Source organism: Acartia tonsa, chromosome 7 (genome assembly GCF_053477335.1).
Source record: "Acartia tonsa isolate MP-2025a chromosome 7, ASM5347733v1, whole genome shotgun sequence".
NCBI classification, from domain to species: domain Eukaryota; kingdom Metazoa; phylum Arthropoda; class Copepoda; order Calanoida; family Acartiidae; genus Acartia; species Acartia tonsa.
In genome coordinates this window covers 33564548-33577706 of record NC_137266.1, presented here as the reverse complement: position 1 = coordinate 33577706, position 13159 = coordinate 33564548, and the positions used below count along the sequence as shown (strand labels likewise).

General features: G+C 32.0%; 1 protein-coding gene and 1 long non-coding RNA gene across 2 annotated transcripts; both read right to left on the bottom strand.

Moving 5' to 3' along the window:
- Window positions 1–32: 32 nt before the first annotated feature.
- On the bottom strand, window positions 33–2074 carry LOC145323625 (uncharacterized). The gene is made up of 2 exons (XR_013881027.1): window positions 1880–2074; window positions 33–77 (listed from the first exon to the last, which is right to left on the bottom strand). It is a non-coding gene; the product is annotated as an uncharacterized LOC145323625 (long non-coding RNA).
- A 3149-nt stretch (window positions 2075–5223) lies between these two features.
- LOC145323623 (uncharacterized) lies at window positions 5224–12045 on the bottom strand. The gene is made up of 12 exons (XM_080166016.1): window positions 11951–12045; window positions 11580–11630; window positions 10699–10771; window positions 10319–10411; window positions 9641–9692; window positions 9256–9357; window positions 8960–9043; window positions 8309–8357; window positions 7960–8042; window positions 7331–7437; window positions 6838–6881; window positions 5224–5384 (listed from the first exon to the last, which is right to left on the bottom strand). The coding sequence occupies exons 1-12, from the start codon at window positions 12006–12008 to the stop codon at window positions 5356–5358; spliced, it is 825 nt and encodes a 274-aa protein (XP_080022142.1). The 5' UTR covers window positions 12009–12045; the 3' UTR covers window positions 5224–5355.
- Window positions 12046–13159: the final 1114 nt, after the last annotated feature.

Here is a 13159-nt window from a genome sequence, read left to right as displayed (position 1 = left end):
ATATAAATTTAATTGAGATTCCAATTTTCCTATTTATAAGATCATCCGTCACTGTTTTGTCTTCTAATTTTTCTTTCCTAAAAAATAAAACTTATATTACTAAAGATCATACCTAACAATAAACAAAGAATGCTTAAATAAGAATGCTTAAATATTTTAACTAGATATGGAGTAGATACGCTACTATATAGATAATGTTTCAAACTAAAATAAGTACACAAGTGCTTACAATTCATATAATGCACTAATTTACTTTTTCATTATAATAGTAAAGTGACTACACCCCTAGAGGCATAAATTGGTACTTGAGGTAGGAAAGAGTCTAACACTGCCCATTATAAGGGGGGGGGGGGTTAATGCAACCATCTCGTAATCAGAGAGCAAATGGCACTTAGAATTCGAATTTCCATCTGAAATTTTGCAAGAGTAATCCTTGGTAGGTCTATTTTCCCTAAATCGAACAAAAAGTTGGAAAAGTAACGGCTAACGGCTGGCGGCTCAGCAGTTTTGCCATTTTTTGGATATCTATTGTACAAATTATTCACGAAACCTATATCCACCTTATTCTCGTTGCCACTCCAAAACGCTATCAAACGGTTCTAGGCGGTAGCTGTTGGTACTAGAAGTTTCAAAAATGGTTATTGCCATTATTTAACATGAATTAAACCAAAAATATGTTTTAAATAGTTGATTCCTACGTAATTGATGATGAATTTACCCTGAAAATAGGCAAAAAACGGCTGAACGGCTGAGCCGCCAGCCGTTACTTTTCCAACTTTTTGTTCGATTTAGGGAAAATAGACCTACCAAGGATTACCCATGCAAAAGTTTAGATCGAAATTCGAATTCTAAGTGCCATTTGCTCACTGATTACGAGATGGTTGCATTAAACCGCCCCCCCCCCCCCTTTATAAAAATAGTTTTTAAAATAAAAAATTTTAAACAAAAATTTTGGGAGTGATCATTTCTTTGAAGGGTGATTTCTCTTCCAAAAAAAGTTATAAACCTTCCCTGAACATTTGAGAAGCTTAAATTATTACTCAATGTTATAGGATTAAAATAGTTTGTTGTTAATGTTATGAATAACCTCATATTTCATTAATGCATTTTTTACACCAATAAGTACATATAAATACAGTGGGTAAACATAACATAGAAAACAATTTTAAAATGCAATAATCTATAATCGAATAAAACTATTAAAAAAAGCACTTACTCAAAACTGAATTAGGTTGAAATCAGGCTTAAATACCAATTTTCATGAAAACATTTCATTGAAGGCCCATAAAAGCGTTACTTATATAGAGAAGTGAGAGGGGAGGGGGAACTTTCTAGACATTTCTCGCAATTGTTTACGCACTAAACAACACATGCATAGCTTTGGGGAGGGAAATGAGCACTTCATATAAGTATGGGCAATAAAATATGTGACTTGTTTATAATATATCCAATATAATAAAATAATAAGGTATTATATAGAATTTGAACCAAAAGTTCTCAGAAATTTATGGTACGTATGGGCTGTGCTTTTTAGAGAAGCTTTAAAAATGTCTTAGGTTTGTTTTAGACTATTTAATTTCCCGACCTTTTAGGCAATCAACTAGAGGCTAGGAGTGAAGAAATAAGTTCTAAATAGAGCGGTATAATGTTTAAAATTCCCATTCTTATGAGCTAAAAATCACTAGCTTTAATTAAAATCAATAAAGTTAGAACGATTAATATAAATGATAAACATATCTTTAATCAAAATAACTGTAAATATACCTGCATTGTAAGTTAATTAATGTATAGTACAATATTTTTTTTGTCTGCCAACAAAATTGTAAATAACATATTACATAATCTACGTATATTTTAATATAATAAAATCTTTTCTTACCTAATTTCAATATTTTTAGTTCTTTAATTCACGATATCTTGTTTAATTCTCTATTGCAAAACTGCTGCTGTATTAATAGATAGAAAATTATAAAGAATATTTCAGCCTATTGCAATCAAAATTAGTTTTATTGTGTGTGTGTTTACGGCAACACAAGATTACGCAAACTAAAGTTGTTCTGCAACGAACGAACAACAACAAGTTTGGTAGGCCTAGCAGTTATAGCGGACTTTTTCTACTTAGAGAAATCTTCCCTTTCTTAAAAAGTAAATTTTAGGGTTTTCTTCTGGGCCAAACATGTATTTATAGTTGTTTTTCATAGGATTTTATTTATTTTAGACAATTTTGCTCTATAGTTTTGTAATAATTAGCCATTTAATATTAATAATAATTTCTTTAAAAAGGGAACATTTATGCAGACAATTATGTCTCTTAGAAAGCAGTTGCAACAACAACAGAGCTGGATCTTTAAATGTGTAGCCGTTGGCGTGGCTGTAGCCGTGGCTGTAGTCATGGCTGTAGTTGTAGTTGTAGTCGTTGTCGTAGGCGTAGCTGTGGTTGTAGCTGTAGCCGTAGTCGTCGCCACAGTGCTGCTAATAAAACATGGATTTTTAAATGATTTTACAGAAGTGCAATGCCGGCTATCCTTGAATTATGGATATCTAAAATCTTTTATGGCCCACCTAAAAATAAATTATTTTCATCAAAGAAATGAAATTATATTTTATACAAAATTACTATTTTAATAACACATTTTAAATGTTTGTAATATTTACATATTATTAAGGGCATGAGCCAATGTAGTTGGTACTACGGCTGGTATGGCCTATATCGTGCCGGGGCACGGCACAGCACGACATTGCACGCCCGGCCAATTGCCCAGCACGTCTGGATTTACAGCCACTACACACAAGACAAAGGGAGAGTCCAATAAATTCAATATAAATAAAAAAATACATTCAATTACTAAAATTTAAAAAAATGTAATCATATTCCAACCTTATCAATAATATTGCAGTAATAAATCCCCAAAATAATTTAATTTAATTTAAGTATATTTATAGTTTTATCATATTAATTTCCTGAAAACTGTCTCTTTATGTAACACAGGCAACATACTTTATTAGTATTACCCAATACCCATACGTGACGGTTCAATATTAACAAATCATTCCATGCCCGTACGTTATTTTATACATCATATAAATAAACTACATCCTAACTTTTATAATTTACTTTTATTTTATTATTTATAAAAACCACAATTAAAATATTTTTATGATAGTTTTTAAATAAAATATTCCATGCCCGTACAATTATTCATACATTCATTTAGCAATTATAATTTACGTTTTCAATAGTTTTACGTTAAAATTATCAAAAGCAGCTGTCTTTGTGGCTTTAGCAACGCTTTAGCCACACCAACGGACTGTGGTCACTTTTAGCGTGGTTAACCACGCTACGATAACAACTACGCGTTGTCAATATGATTTAAAGATCGCATTTTTTTTTGTGGCCACGATTACGCGTGGTTAATATGATTTAAAGATCGCTATTAGGTTGGTGGCTGTAACTCTGACCACGACTACGGACACGGCTACGCTTTTAAAGATCCAGCTCAGCGTAATTCACGGTAGCCAAAACTTAAGAAAATAAGTTGCTAGATAATATAGTACTTTTTGATAAAATTTTATGGCAACAAATTTAAAGTTAAATTTTTCATAGAAAAAAATTTTATGATGAAAAAAGTTTTGACTTTTGGTTTGTTAACCCTGTTATTTACATTATTTTAAAGACGACCTTTAATTTCCTTATGCCAAAGAGACTTTGAAAGCCAAGAAAAATTATTGTTATTATTTTATTATACTAGCGGCTTCGCCCCTAGCATCGAGGGTCTTTGCCGCAAGAGGTAATTCAAATAAATTTGAGATTCAACCACTTATTTCAAACAAATTTTTAAAAAACATATTTTGGTGCTGCAAACCATAATTTATGGGTTCCCCATATAACGCTTCTTTCTTTTCAATCTTTTAATAATTTTTTTTGGAGAGGGGGGGGGTGTCCTACTTCCCAAGAAAATAGCCTAAAATTACCACAGGACCAGTAGGTATATTCCCTAATCGAAGAGCAGAATCCGATCGCAGGGTCGTCCAAGCTTTTTTATTGGGGGGGGGGGGGGGGGTAAAATTTTGAAAATATAAATTTTGGGGGTTCCTACGGCACCCCCAAGCTCATTTTGAGGGGGGGGGGGGGGTAATCTTTATTTCATAGACGCATTTTTTATATGGGGGCGGGAGGTAATCACCCCATTACCCCCCCCCCCCCCCCCTTGGACGTCCATGTCCGATCGGTTTAGTTGTTACCGAGATTTTAAGACGGACGGACAGACAGACATTCTACTTTGTATAATAGATAATATTTTTGAAGCAAAGAAACTGTACAACTAACTTTGTCTGACTCTCAATCCGTCTACATGTAACCCTATGGATCGAGCTGGAATTTGTAAATGTATAGGAAAATTTATGAAAACTTAAAATAATGTATTGTACTAAGAAAAGTATCTGATCTATAGTAATATTTTTATTTTATATTTAGATAACAACAAAATAAATGTGCCAAAAACTATTTGAAATTAACTGGAACGCCAAATTTTGATGTTAGGGGAGGGGGATAATAATGTACCATGTACCACCGATCCGGTTCGCATGCCCAATTTTGGTAGCTTCAAAGCACCAAAAACAACCAACAGTAACACATTGAGTAAAACATTTATTTTATTTAACATACAAGATACAATACATCTATTTACAGAGATCATTTATGCTATCATAATTTTGTACAATATTTCCAATAGGTTTATATTTGACCTTCATTAAATGTCCTAAACTTACAATTAGATAATTAAGAAATTTGTTTAAATTCCTATTTACAAATACACCAGTAATCTGGACTAGATTTATCAAAATTGGACGGCAATATTCCTAGAGCTATTACTATTGACAACAAATTTTACATATTTTTGAAGTATAAGGTTTGAATTGAGTTTTATTAAGACCCCATAGGGTTATACATCCCAACAAGGGATAGTCATATTTGTATTTTTATTAAATAAAACGAGGGGGGTTGTCCTTTCGACAGGAGCCTGGAGGGGGGGGGGGGTATGATGATTTAATCATCTAGTATTGCCCAGTAAAGGGCACAGAGGTTTTTCTTACAATTTGTTTTTAGGTTGGTGTTATCACCCCTTTACATCCTCCTTCCACACGCCACTGCATTTATCTATAATAATCTTTAATAAGGATTCAACCTTCTACCAATATTAGGAGGAATAAGGTATTGCACATAAAGCTATTCTACATTTTTAACCATAAAAGACAGTGTAATTTATGTTAGAAGAAAACACAAAAAGCGTTTATCCAGTTAGCTTTACATCAATACTATTTGAATTTTTATTGTCTTGATTGTTTGGTAGATTTTTATACTTGTTGATCTTGAACTGGGGCCTGTATTAATAGAATATCATTCCTTTCAGAAGCAAAGCTTATCTTATTCTTAATTGAATTAATTTATCAGTAATATAATGTTTCAGAAAACGTCAAATATAAATAAAGAATATAATCTTTACAAAATATTTCAATATTTTGTTTTTGTATCAAACTGTTATCTTTAACACCTTTTTATAAAATGCAAAAAATCCCTTATGTCTGTACTATTTAATTAAGAAAAATAGACATTTTAAATGTGTTATTTTTTAACATGGTTTTAAAACTCTCAATTAGTTACAATTATAAATACATAATATTGTTGCTTTTCATTTTATTTTTGCTTATTATGTATTGTATTATTGTGTTGGAGATGCGATCCTCAATTTTCAAATTCTTTGAACGTACATATAAGACTTTTACAGAAATGCTTCGCATCCAGACTATCTATCTATGTTTGATATAAAGTTAACACTATATAGAGTAGAATCTAAATATTTGATTGATGTGCCCCTGTAATTATCAAGTAGCAGTCAGGCACGAGACACAATTACTTTAGCTAGGCCCAAGGCATCATTTGTATCCTTTTATGCATTCATAGGCCTACCTTTACCAATATAACACCATATATGGGTATTGCTAGCCTATTCATGGTAATTTGTATGTGATTTGTTAATATTATATGTTTATTAAAGACATTATGTTTATTGTTAAAGTAACCATGTAACCAATCAGTACAAATATGTATGCCTACAACCATGTCTGATTTACGTCACAAATTAACATACAGACACTTTATTGCACAGACAAACACTAAGATCCTTGTTCTAAGCTGATGTTATAGCATGTACCTCTTAAAATAAGTTAGTTATTTATTGACTCTCCTACCATCAACTTCTCTTCTGGCTTTAAAAGGTAATGACTTAGTTGTTTGGCATGCATTGTAGTTTAAATTTAGGACCCTTAGTACTTAGCATGAATTGAGCTTAGGCCTTATGTTAGAATTCTAACACTTAGCACAATTCACTGCTTGGGACTTAGGGCACTTTTCTGTCCTACACTACTTATGATTTTAACACTTATCCTGTAAATATTTTCATACTTAACTTATTAACTTGTAATATAAATACACTTTATAAAGACATCTTCCTTCCTTAATACTTAATATACTTGTATAATTCCGATCGAATATCAAAACCAACCATTTATTCTTAGATTAAAGCAATATAATACTTCGCGTGGGTCTTTTGTTGAGCTTCCACCAGCTCAACCAAATTCGTATTATACTTGTGGGAATAGAGGGATAAGCATTCTAAATAGACGAACCGACGATGAGAATGTCTATGTGTATTGCAGTAAAAGTAGGTTTTTAGTAGTACTCATAGAAGAGCGGTCTCCATACCATAATTTGGACAAACGCCCCATTCGCACTAACAGTGTGTTTTTTATTCAAATTAATTGAATGATATATTTCCTTGATGTATTCTTTTCCATTGTTTGTCTTAGAATCATTCTTTTTCCTAAATTAAAAATATCATACAATATTTGATATTCTTGGAAGCTAATCTTTTCTATAATTAGAAACTGTCCGTTCGTCTGTAATAAATAGCTAATATTAATTTAGGCATGTCAGAATTGTACTATTGATTTCAAACTTTGCATGATGATTCCTGTAACAGTTATTTAGGTACTACTTAAAAATCGTAGCAACACTATAACCCTTGCCTCATCGTACGTAGGTTCAATAAAAAATGTTTATTTATTAACTTTTTTGACAACTCTTTAGAGTTGTTTGTAATATTATGTGAAGTTTTTACTTGCCTAATATCTTTTTTTTTCAACCAACCTCTAGTAAAATATTTTCTAACTCAGACATTTAGTTGGTAAAAATAATATTCAACAGACATAAGACTATATTAATAGCTTTGCTTCAAAATTTATTGTATTGAAGCCATAATATTTGTTTTACCTGCAAATCAGATAGGCAATGAGACCAATGATGAAGATGAAAACCAAACAAAGCAGAATTATCAGAATCCACATCCAACTTGGAAATCCAAGCTCAGCTATCTTTATCTGGATAAACAACATTACTGATTATCTCGTTATACTATCATGTGAAAAGAAACATACATTTTTGACACTAATTGATATAATGACCATTCATACCTAGATTTCCTAAATAGTTGGACAAGTAGCGTGCCTAGTGATTTGCCAGGGTGGGTTTATGAATATAGAAATAAAGGCAGATCTCCTCTTTTTAAAATTTTATAGTGGAGTGTTGAAAACCTTCCCTTACACGCCCATGAAAGCCCGATACTTGTCAATAAAATCACAATTTTTTGTTTTCTTGACTCTCGCAAAACAGTTGTTAAAAAGGTACAACTGGTGTCCCATCTCGTTAACTACTATTTGAAAGCATGATTATTAAGAACTAATAAGTAATTCATCTTGTCATGTTATGTTCCTGCATGTTTAAAAGTTTAAAATTATTGTGAACTTACTGTATTGTTTGTCATTCGCATCCGAAGTATTATTTATTGTAAAATTCTATTAAGGCAATTTGCCTATTCAAAGTAGATATCTCCACTGACTTACCTCTGGTTTAGGCTGAAAGAAGATTGTTTCTTTATGATTAGATGTCTCCACTGTCAAACTAATGTTCTTAGATTTCAGATCATCTAAAATTTTGGAATATTAACAAGAATTTTACAGTTTAATTAAATATACAATAAAGAATAGAAAACTATATCTATTAAAGACAAAATTACTAAAAAAATTTTAGCAGGTACTTTTAAAAAATCATCTTACTTAGCATACAATTGCTTCATAAATTTTGGTTAAATTGTAAAATCCTTTTACTTAACCATAACCTACAGTCAGATAGTTAAAGCAGTCAGACATACTTCAGTTATAGTGAAGCTACGCAGTTGAAATATGTCTTTACCAATCTTTCTGATTTCCAACTTCATTTTGTACTCATTATAAGCAGCATTCTGTATAAAAAAAAAGTTAAATAAAAAATTTAATTAAAATTGAACAAGAACAATAATGTTCTGTTGGCCTAGCGTCATTTATGATAAACAAAATTACTCTTGAGATGGATTATTATTATTAAAGAATTATTTTGTTCTGATTTAACCTTTACACCTATTTTAAACTATCAATGACAGAACGAGTTTCTAAAGTTTGGGTAGACTTTATTTAAAGTTCATTGTACTTTCTATCTATCTCTATATAGTTAAATTGAAATAGTTCAGGCATATTTAGTAAATAAAACATTAAAAGACTCTAGTTTCCCAGTTCAGAAATTATGAATTTTTATGACTTACTTTTGAAGAAGAAGTTAGTCGCTAAAAAAATAATTCTTACGTCATAAAAATGAGGGATGAGGAGAAGAGGAGTGGGAAAGAAAACCCATAGAGGAGATGGGTAATATCTTATTTTTATGACGTCTAATGAGCGACTTTCAGCGTCTTCCTTACTATTTAATTATTTATAACTTATAAAATTTTTATAATAAAGTCTTTCCTTATAATGATTGCTAACGGTCATACCGTAGTTACTAGTTATAGATTAGCTGCGCTCGTATATATACCTTTGAATCAATAGAAGCAACAATATCAGCCTTCATATTTTCTGTTGGGTGAAAAGTTTGCCGACTTCCGTCATCACTATTTATCTGAAAAAAACAATTTAAACACTTTTGAGTAATAGTCTTTCTGTTTGTCTGTCTGTCTGTTTGTCTTTCTGTTTGTCTGTCTGTTTGTCTGTCTGTCTGTTTGTCTTTCCGCCTGTCTGTCTGTCTGCCTGTATATCCATCTATCTTTCTATCTATCTATCTATCTATCTATTTATTTATCTATCTATCTATCTATCTGCTATTCTGCATACCTCCCAGAATACATTCTCCTCCTTAGGTGGTGGTGACATGTTGAAAACAGCTTCCAGGATAGTTGGTAACTCCAGAGAATATGTACTTCTACTTATCAGCTCCTGGTATAAAGGAAAATCAGATCATGATTTTAGTCAAAAACTAAATGAAATAATATGCTATGGGCAAACAGGTACTTAAAATATATTTTTTTGAAAACTGCTAAATTCTAAATTCTAATACAAAACTCCCCAAGCGAATGAAGAAAATAAGATATTGATGAATAATGTTTGATAATCTGCAATCAATTAACCGTCTAAAATTTCGGCTCTAAAAATAAGCAGCTGCCGAGCCCAAGGGGATTTGTTTTTATTTGATTTGATCTTACTTGTTCCATTTTACTACCTGCTTCACTATAATGAGGTTGATGGAGTCATAGTTTCCATCTTTGTAACATCTAAAAATAAATAACATTTTCATTTGATTGTGGATACGTGGATGAAAAAAGAAATGGACTTTCTTTTCGATGGCACCTGGTGCAGAGACGTATAAGAGAAAAAGGGATAAAGAGCTGACCAACGAATGGTACCCCAAGTTGGTGGTGCCATAATTTATGTAAAAGAATGGAGGGAGCATGATCTATGTTTTTGTTACTCTGCCCACAGGGCGATGATCCTGTCTCAATTCGATATTGTGTCTTTGGAATTAGCTATTAGCACCGGAATGCAGGCGATTTTCTACAAAAGCACAGAAAGCTATTTTCTAGCAAACGATAGGGTCTCCATCACTAGGGCCAAGTAATTAACTGGATTATACATCTATACTTATATGTACATTCATTGATTAATTAAATAAAACGTTTACAATTTAGAGTTGAAGGTCTTTGAAGGGTAGATTAACCCTTCCCCAAAATGTTTCAAAACCCTTCCGTGACATAGAGAATACTTTTAGAGATCTTTTAGAACAAACAAAAAGATTAGCAGACACACATCCCTTTACTTTTTATCTAAGGATATATTTCAGAAAACCCAAAGTATATATATTTGGTAGATAAGCTACTCCTTAAGCAACCTAATTGCTTACCCCAATTCTTTTTCGTTGTCTTGGAGTGTTGGCATGAATTCAAACACCATCAACACAGAATCATCTGTGGCTTCTAACCGGCCGGTGTAATTTCTATAAGTAAAGTGCAAAAGCTTACATTATTTTTTAAGAATATTGATCAATAGTTTTATCAAGTATTGAAAGTAAACTGCTAAATATGACACTTTAATTTGAGGATAACCAATATATACAAAGCAATTTTATTGAAATCTGACAACATAGAGACGGGTGGATGGACGTATTTTCTGACACGTTTTGTTCATTGTAAGAGAAGAATGTCCCTAAACAGGTAACAGGTATACATTTATGAATTTAAGAAAAGTGTCTTGAAATCAAAGGTTCAATTGTTTTTCAGGTACCTGTCTCCTATTTTCCAGTAATAATTGCCAGGACTTGTGTCCGTTTCTTCACATTTTAACGTATAATTATTCCCTAAAAACAGAGATTTGATGAATTTTAGAAAATTGTAATGGTTTGAATTTGAGTTTTTTTCTCCTCAAGATAGAGAGCTATAATAAAGTGACTTTTTAGATATGGGTGTAACACATAACTGAAAGTTGAAATTTTTTGAATATCTGGCGTCGGATGCCTGCAAACCTGGTAGGGTCATCTAGGTAAAGAGATAACATATTTTTTGCTTAAACAGTGCATTTTATGTTACCAAAATACTTAAATATCCTACAGTAGTACATCTCAATATAAAATATTGGTATTCAGATCAATTTCTGATTCCAGGTATGATCCTGCAGGTCTCTAGAAAAATGTAAATAACTCCTGTGACCCCAATTATTAACTTAGATACTTCAAACTTTATACGTTAGCTTTTCTAACATTACATATTAAAATTTCATATAAATCCGCCGCTTTTTTTAATACCGACCGCCGACTACGGCGGCTTGTAGCTGCCGCCGCTGAAATTTATATTTTGATATTACTACTTTAAAATTTACAAAAAGATAAACATTTTCTAAAATAAATTTCTTGACTTTGACTCACTTGTAGTCGAAAAAGAGAGGACATGCTCAAAGTCTTTTAGCTCTCTAGCTCTATTAGGAACTGAGATCCGAAAGAGAAAGGGTCCGAAAGGGTTAAGGTTTTATATGAACTGTGTAGTAAGATGGAAGGGGCATTTAGTGCTTTACAGCGTACAAAATCAAATGTATTATCTTGAGTTTATACGAAGAAATTTTCTCTATTTAAAAGCTTAGATACTGCGTGAAAAAATATTGAGTAAGCATACCTGCTGTGTAAGTTACAGATCCATATATATCTACAAATTCTATGCTGTACACTAAAATTATAATTCATGTCATATCAGTATATAACAAGGAAAATTGTGTCCAATAGAATCGATAAGAACAATGTCTTTCCGTTTGTGGATGTGTACCGAAGTATCTTGCTAACCACTTAACCGATATGGTGCTCCTTTACAGTGTAGCTTCTCAAGGGTTCTCGAAAGGTTTTTAGCTATTTTAGAATTAATCAAAAAATTATGTTGAAAGTCTGATTAAATCTTTTTTTTATAATATGCAAACCATTGTACTTTCGTTCTATTTAAAGCTTATATTCCGTCAATTTGATATAGTTTTATCATTTAAAAGAATAATTTACCTTGATGTATGGTTATACAAATAAAAAGAGAAAAATCTCGCCACAAACTATTCCGCATTTTGTATCTTAAATTATATATATTTAATTAATTTATTTCCCATTGGCGGATACGCCCCAAGAGGTCTCTCGGGGCATGAGAAAAAGTGGGAGAGGGGTCGATACTCCTATTTTTTGTTGTTGTTATGATAAGCTCATCTGTCCAGGAGAATCATATCAGTCAAGCGGTTAGATCCTTCAGGCTGATCTAATAAGAACAGAATTAGGCAACGTTTTTGAGTAATCTTTGACGGGCGGTAATATTATTATTCTATTTGTAGAGTAGCCTTGCTATTAAAAATATATTAAGGACAAATATATTATTTGCTAATATTTGTATTTTTTCTGATAAAGGGATTTAATATTGTTTGTTCATAGATAATTGATTTATTGCTCATTATTGCGGAGCCTTTTTATAATTAGGGTCAGTCAATCAGAACGTCCTTAACGGATAACTTTTTTCCTTTAATTGAGGCTTGTAAGAATTGTCCTATTAATTTCAAACTTAACGTGGTGATTTCTGCAGTAGTTAATATTATTCAGTTCCGACACTCAACAAGTGTTTATGCCCGTTCGCCGTCTCAGAGATTCGCTTTTATGAATGTTGTCATCATTGTTTTTATCATAAATAAAGCTTTATTCTGGACCGTTAAATATATATGAGAACTTTTTTGGATAGTTAAGGAGGAATTTTTTTATCCTAAAAAAAAGAAAGAGAGAGAAAAGAGAGGGATAGAGAAAGCGAGAGCGAGAGAGTGAGCGAGAGAGAGAGAGAGAGAGAAAGAGAGAGAGAGAGAGAGAGAGAGAGAGAGAGAGAGAGAGTAGAGTGAGAGAGAGAGAGAGAGAGAGAGAGAGAGAGAGAGAGAGAGAGAGAGAGAGAGAGAGAGAGAGAGAGAGGAAGAGAGAGGAAGAGAGAGGAAGAGAGAGACATACAGACATACAGATTGACTGATATATAAATAGATAGGGAGTTAGAAAGAAAGAGTGATGAAAATGGTTATAAATGATCTTTCTCCCCAAATTCTGCCATTGCATTGGTAGCAAATATTTGTTACTTTGGAAGCTACAAATTAAAGTTTGTTAATGGGGGGTTGATATGACAATATAATCTTCTACATATATTAACAGAAGTAGAATCAAAATTATCGCCCTGTATCCCTTGTAAAATAAAAA

Excerpts from the sequence above, each read along its gene's own strand:
- LOC145323623 (XM_080166016.1), bottom strand. The coding sequence starts at position 12,008 with ATGCGGAATAGTTTGTGGCGAGATTTTTCTCTTTTTATTTGTATAACC. Across the intron at positions 10,772-11,579 it reads ATCTGTAACTTACACAGCAG|GGAATAATTATACGTTAAAA; the intron begins GTATGCTTACTC and ends CTCTGTTTTTAG. Across the intron at positions 6,882-7,330 it reads ATTGCCTATCTGATTTGCAG|GAAAAAGAATGATTCTAAGA; the intron begins GTAAAACAAATA and ends TTTTTAATTTAG.